The sequence below is a fragment of the Guillardia theta genome, assembly GCF_000315625.1.
Source record: "Guillardia theta CCMP2712 unplaced genomic scaffold GUITHscaffold_57, whole genome shotgun sequence".
Classification (NCBI taxonomy): Eukaryota; class Cryptophyceae; order Pyrenomonadales; family Geminigeraceae; genus Guillardia; species Guillardia theta.
This window is the reverse complement of record NW_005434617.1, coordinates 452,492-458,927: the sequence shown is the minus strand read 5'-3', so window position 1 is coordinate 458,927 and position 6,436 is coordinate 452,492. Positions and strand designations below refer to the sequence as shown.

At 56.4% G+C, this 6,436-nt stretch overlaps 3 protein-coding genes across 3 annotated transcripts in view; 1 reads left to right on the top strand and 2 right to left on the bottom strand.

Moving 5' to 3' along the window:
* Positions 1 to 528, bottom strand: part of GUITHDRAFT_112230 (hypothetical protein) — a gene marked incomplete at both ends in the record, with an annotated part of 1,386 nt that extends 858 nt beyond the window's left edge. Inside the window, 3 exons of the mRNA XM_005828736.1 lie at positions 185 to 262; positions 318 to 375; positions 422 to 528. Coding sequence (XP_005828793.1) covers positions 185 to 262; positions 318 to 375; positions 422 to 528 — 243 coding nt within the window. The remainder of the gene's footprint in view (positions 1 to 184; positions 263 to 317; positions 376 to 421) is intronic.
* A 2,489-nt stretch (positions 529 to 3,017) lies between these two features.
* Positions 3,018 to 5,172, top strand: GUITHDRAFT_141792 (hypothetical protein; the record flags this gene model as incomplete). The annotated part of the gene is made up of 8 exons (XM_005828735.1): positions 3,018 to 3,323; positions 3,437 to 3,516; positions 3,565 to 3,634; positions 3,685 to 3,755; positions 3,928 to 4,048; positions 4,312 to 4,577; positions 4,712 to 4,847; positions 4,894 to 5,172. The coding sequence occupies 8 exons, from the start codon at positions 3,018 to 3,020 to the stop codon at positions 5,170 to 5,172; spliced, it is 1,329 nt and encodes a 442-aa protein (XP_005828792.1).
* Positions 5,173 to 5,685: 513 nt separating this feature from the next.
* Positions 5,686 to 6,436, bottom strand: part of GUITHDRAFT_112228 (hypothetical protein) — a gene marked incomplete at both ends in the record, with an annotated part of 2,026 nt that continues 1,275 nt past the window's right edge. Inside the window, 2 exons of the mRNA XM_005828734.1 lie at positions 5,686 to 5,736; positions 5,878 to 5,910. Of these exons, the coding sequence (XP_005828791.1) occupies positions 5,686 to 5,736; positions 5,878 to 5,910 (84 nt within the window). The remainder of the gene's footprint in view (positions 5,737 to 5,877; positions 5,911 to 6,436) is intronic.

Genomic DNA, 6,436 nt, shown 5'->3' with positions numbered 1-6,436 from the left:
TGCTCCTGCGCCTGCGCCTGCTCCTCGCGCCTGCTCCTGCTCCTGTTCCTGCTCCTGCTCCTGCTCCTGCTCCTGCTCCTGCTCCTGCTCCTGCTCCTGCTCCTGCTCTTCTTCCCTCCTTTCCCAACGTCGGCGTCATCGACTCGTCCTCCTCACGACCAACATCTCGATGACCTTCACTCACCAATCTTCCCGCGCGGAGGGAGGGAGGAGGAGCAGAGCGGATCGGGCCCTCGGAGCTCATGGGGTCTGTCTTGTACATCTGGCAGCGACCTCTCAGCCCCTCTCCTCCCCCGTAAGCTGAGAGACAACAAAACCTCTAACATGCTCTCCTTCCCTTCGTCATCCAGATCCGACGGAGTCTCTCCCACCAGCCTGCCCGCAGGTCAACGGAGACGTCAGGAGACGACAGGCTGCTTACCCATACTGCTTCCCGCTGGTCTTGAGGAACCTTCCATGGCGAGGAAAGGACGTCATCTCCACAGCAACAACCTCCCTCACCCTCCAAACCTGCATGCCCGCTCCCATTCTCCGACCTCCTGCAGAGAGAGAAAGAGGGAGGGAGGGAGGGAGGGAGGGAGGGAAGGAGGGAGGGAGAGGGAGGAGGGAGGGAGAGAAACTCAGTTAAACTCATCGTACACGACATCACGTCAGTCAGCTCCTCGACCATCCAACCAACCATCCCCCCTAATTCCCATGAGCCTTCAACGTGAGATTCACGTTCAATGGTTCACTTGTACTCATTTCTACTTCTTTTCTTCATCCCGTTCCATCTATCATCCCCCATCCCCCACCAAACTCTCTCCCTCTCTCCCATAGCTCATCTCCCCCTCCCTTTCTCGCATGCTCTCTCCTCCCTCCCCTCCTCCTCCTCCCCCACCTCTTGATTCTTCTGCTCGTCGCCGATATCTATATCCAAGAAAGCCGCCATGCAAGCCGATCCCTCCGTTACAATTGACGGATCACTGTAACGGTCAATCACTCGGGCCTGGGCGGGCCATGGGTTTCCCCGTCGCACTGTCAGTCACCTGCTAAGCCCCGGGCCCGGTGCCGTTACTGGCCGTTTTCTAGCCTCTTCGGTTCATCACCCTACCCTACACCATCACTTGGACATGTGGGATATTGACCGGTCCTTTCGAGGGTTCCAAACAAAAGCCTCCTCGCCTTTATACCTGCTGGCTTTACTGCACCCACCTACTACCCCTCAATTTCCACCTTACTACCTACCCACCATCCTCCCTCCCTCTGTTATTTGATAGGAAGAGGACCCCTAGCACCCCTGCCCGGTGTATTTTCTCAGGCAAAATGACCGCCCCCTTATCTTGTTCTCATGAACACCACCCCACCCACCTCGAAATCTCTCAGAGTCCACCACCCGTCAGAATGCCAACAAAACCTTATACGTATCCGACAATTACACTGACCCCCACCCCCTCCTTATCGTTTTATCGATTTGATCTACCACCCCCCTTTGAATACTTCAACCACCCGGTGGTTTCCCACCAATATCTCCCGCCATTCAACATAAATCATTTCAATCGATTTATGCAGAACCCCCACCCTCTCCCTGTCCTTCAACATCCCCCTAAACTACCAGAGAGGTACCCCACCCCCCTAGGTTAACCAATGTATGCTCCCTTCACGACCTGCTGTTCGTTTGGAGGGACCGGACGTCGCTACTACCCCTACCCCCCTACCTCACTACACCTGTTGTTCTCCTACCCCCAAGTTGACTTCAGAACCACCTACCCTGCAACACTAGAGCCTCAAGAAATCAGGCCCTTCGGCGTGTGTGGCCGTAGAGTTGTCTGAGTACCGGTTGTTTCTCCTGTCTCATGAGGGGTGTAGGGAGTGTCTCCTAGTCTCCTACAACAGTGGGGACGCATTGAGCACAGCAATATCAGGGGTGGATTCCGTGTTCGTTTTTGAGGGTGGGGGTACTTGGGGGATAGGGGTAGTCGGGGCAAAGGGGTCATGAGGAAGGCTTGTCTGCTTTAATACACCCCTTATGAAGATGGGGTAGGGGTTATAATAGAGTGGTGCTTTTGTATGGGGGGGGTAGGGTCTTTTGGTTTCCAATGTGATACCTGTAGTAATGATCACGAGGGACATGAGGAAGGGGGTGGGGACCTGAACAACCTTATGGGGTGGGTGGTAGCGATAAGGGACAACACCCCCAGATAGTAATGTTGATTCAAGGGTACTGATGAGGTAAAGCGATGGGGGTGGGGTAGTCGTTTCACGGTCATCGTGACGAATCGTTGCATTACAACTTTGAATTAAGTTGGCTGGTCTGATTGCATTTGGTGTGAACGCTCGAAAATCTTGAGCCAGTTTATGTAAACATTTTGTGAAGTTTAAATAATTTGATAATTTGGAGGACTCCATTGAAATATTGCTGCCAACTGGATTTGGAAGGACAGACTTAAGCGCCGCTTCCATGCTCGTAATTCACAATAGTGCAGGAGGAGCAGCAGGAGGAGCAGAAGGAGTGGTCGAGGCGTTCTCATCTTGTGCCTCCATCTGTAGAAGATGCAGAGACCTAGATTCCTTAACCTGCTTGTTCCAAATCAGCTCCAGGAGCTTCCTCATCCTCCTCCTTCAGCACTCGTGGAGACACTAGCCTTTGTGCAGTGCGCCTCTTCCTATTCTTGTAGGAATCGTCCACATGGCGTGCCCCATCTCCTCCTTCTGATGTGTTGTTCATGCTCTGATATACTCTCCTCTGAGTGTGAAAATTGCCCCAACAGGGAAGAATCTGTTCAGGGCAAGGGTTGAGCTTGAGAGCCCGTCAACACCTACTGCGTTGCTCGCCCCGCGTAGTGTATCCCATCAAGTAGCTTGACTCGGGCTGTGTTAGTGTGTAGACGGGGAGGGGAGGATACGATTCGAGAAGCTTCTAGTCATCGCTGCGAGCGAGTCATCATCTCCTTACGGTCTCCACTGATAGCATTTCGACCGCAGGAGGACTTGAACACGCTCATGTCAGCCTGATCAGCGGGTTCTCAAGGAGGACCATGGCGAACGACGATGGCGCTCTCTCGTTCTTGATGCAGCCTGGGGTGGATGTCCTGCACGAGGGGGCAGGGCTGTGGGAGGGAAGCGCTGTAGACGAGAACGCCTCTCCCTGCCTCTCCGCCCTATTCCCTGAGTTAGCCCATTCGTGGGCGTCCTCCGACAACGTCCTGGACAGCAAGAGCCCCGTCCAGCTCCAGCCCGCCCCGAGCGTCCTCTCGTTCCATCACAGCATCGAGACAGCACAGCAACCGCAAATGTGCGTGCATCCGATTCAGCAGAGGAGTATCTTCAACTCTGACCTTGGGGTGAGACATTCGCGTGCCTGTGAAGTATGCTCCTGACTTTTTCTCCTCCTTCCCTCCTCCTCCTTCTCCTCTTCTCCACCCTTCCTCTGCTTCTCCTCTGCTCTTCCTTGCAGCAACTGCAGCAGCAGCAGACCATCAAGCGTCCCCGTGAGGACAAGGAGCCCGAGAGTTCCTCCTCCTCCAAGCGCAGCCGGTTTGCTTGCTCAGCATGGCATGCTCTCCAGCTGACGCGATCGAGCAGGTCGGAGAAGCACTACAAGGAGATTCGCCTGCTGTGCGAGGCAGCGTCCAAGTACGTGGGAGGAAGCAAGGTGAAAGGAAGAGCGGGCTAAGTCAGCTCCTTATGCTCCTGCTGCTGCAGTTCGTGGAGAAATCGATCCAGCTGTATGACAAGTATCGGGAGTCAGGCAAGGCAGCAGGCCGCCCGTCGAGGTGAGGAGGAGGGAGAGGAAGACAAGGCAAGGGGACTCGGGTCAGGATACGGGGCAAGAAGGATGGAGGGCAAGGGACAGTGATAGATGTGTGGGAGGAGTCGTAAATCTTTGATGATGGGAAGTAGAAAACGAGGAGTGAGGGAAGCAGAGGAGAGCTGAACGTCATGCAGGCCGATGTACGCGGCTGTCGTGCTGGCAATGAGCTGCGATGATGGAGACGAGGGGGATGAGGCAGAATGCAAATCCCGCCTCGCTCACATCGAGTCTGCTGCCGTTCAAGTCTGGGGCAAGGTAGATTCCTCCTCCTGCTCCTCCTCCTCCTCCTCCTCCTCCTCCTCCTCCTCCTGCTCCTCCTCCTGCTCCTCTTCCTTCTGCTCCTGCTCCTCTTCCTTCTTGCTGCTGCTGCTGCTCCTGCTCCTGCTCCTGCTCCTGCTCCTGCTCCTCAATTCTGGTACTACTCACTACTCCTGCTCTTCACCTCACCGCGCCTCTACCTTACTCCTCCCGCCCCCTTCTCTCCTCTTCCTCCTCCTGCTGACCCCACTTCTTCGCAGGAGGCTCCGGATCGTCGCAAGATCTGGGATGGATTTCTGGCGCTGCAGCGCATTGTTCCCATCCGGCAGGTGGAGGCCGGACCCCAGCACCTCGCCAGCTCCGTCCTGTCGAAGCTCTTCCGGAGGATTCAGTTCTCGACTTCCCCAGCTCAGGACCAGCTGACGAGGAACCTTCTCTTCGAGCTGGCCACCAGCTTGGAACAAGGTCCGCTGGCGGGGAAGGCGCCCAAGACGATCGCGGCCTGCACGATGCACCTCTACTGCAGGTAGGGGGAAGCTGGGGGAAGGAGACGGTTCCTGTCAAGATAGGAGGAGGAAGGTGGTGGGAGAAGGGCAAGGAGGAGGAGGAGCAGGAGCAGGAGCAGGAGGAAGAGGAGGAGCTTACTGTTGTTGTGATCAGGCATGTTGGAGCGGGACTTGCTATTGCCAAGAACATTGCGACCTCATTGCAGGTTGTTGTCAGGAGGAGGAGGAGTGTGCTGGAAGGAGCGGGGGCGGGGGGGAGGGAAGGACAGGGGAAACGCAGGAGGGGAAGAGTCAGCGGGGGGAAGGGGCGAGGGGCGATGCTGACCTTGTGGGCAGGTTGGAGAGAGCACAGTCAGGACGAACCTGCGGGGGATCCACACGGGAGAGGGAGGAGGGGAGGGGTCGCTCTTCCTCAAGGCTCAGACCATCCTGGACCAGTGCCCTCCTCCCCTCAACTTCCAGGTGAACCTCAACGGTACCATGCTGCATGCCAACACGCTGGCGCCGCTGGGAGGGGAGCGGAAGGAGGCGACGATTGGAGTGAAGGAGGAGCTGGTGTATGGAGGAGGGAGGCTGGAAGGGCCTGTGATCAGTATGATGAAGCCGCTGCCGTAGGAGGAGGGAGGGAGCGGGCAAGGACGGAGATTGTTCGATGCTGGCAGCTCGAGTCAGCCGCTGACGGCAGCTGAACTCGTGAGGAGGAGGAACGTGCCTGCAGCCAGCATGTTGTGAAGAGGATGGAGATGTAATGAAAAACTTGAACCGACATGGACGAAGGGCTGGGAGGGACGGAGGGGCGGAGGGAGGGGAGAGAAGAAGAGGAAGTGAAGATAACGAGAGAGATCAGAGAGACAGTAGTCAGGATAAGGATGCGTTTTATACGAGAATGAATTACGAGGAGGAGGAGGAGAAGGAGGATCAGGACAAAATTCATATACAGTGTGTATTTTAAGAGTTGATAGGCCGATACGAGTCCTTCTTGCCTCCTGCCTCCTGCCTCCTGCCTGCTCCTGCTCCTGCTCCTGCTCCTGCTCCTGCTCCTGCTCCTGCTCCTGCTCCTGCTCCTGCTCCTGCTCCTGCTCCTGCTCCTGCTCCTGCTCCTGCTCCTGCTCCTGCTCCTGCTCCTCTCTATCGGAATGGTGAAGACACTTTGATCTGCGAAGAGATGGACATATACCGCTGCCGAATCGTCAGCTCTTACCTTCTCCCCTTCCCCTTCCCCTTCCCCTCCTTCCTTCTTGCTCCAACGTCCCCGCTACCTTCACCTCCCTCCCCGCTGCCCATCCATGTTTCCCACTCCTCTGCTCTTCCTCCACTCACTCTTCTCTTGGATCCCTCCGCCATGAACACCGCCTGCTCGTATCGTCAAAGAGCTTCCTCCTCGTCCTTGTCCCGGATGCACCACCACCACTTCCTCCTCCTCCTCCTCTCCTGTTCATCCTTCCTTCTCTTCTCCCCTCCTCCTCCTTCTCCTCTCTCTTCCTCTTCCTCCTCCTTCTGACCTGTTGGATAACGTCTCGCTGTATTCCCCAGCAGTATCGATCGAGGGGCAGGACCTGAGCTTGTTGTCGGAGGAGCGAAGAGAGAGGAGAGGGAAGTGCAAGGAGGGGGAGAATCGAAGGGAAGAAGAGGATAAGAGGAAGAGAGGAATGAAATGGAGAGCAGATGAAGCTGAGGAGACGGCAGTGAAAGGGGGGGGCAGGGGGCAGGGGGCGGGGGAGGAGGAGGACGATGAAGAAGAAGACAGGTAGTGTAGAGCTGGCGGCATGAAGATGTCGCTGAGGAGTCGTCCGGTGTCGGCGGCGATGATGACGTGTATCCGAAAGAGGAGGTGATGCAGGGGAGAGGCGGTGTGTCCTCTTGGCATCGCTGCCCGGGA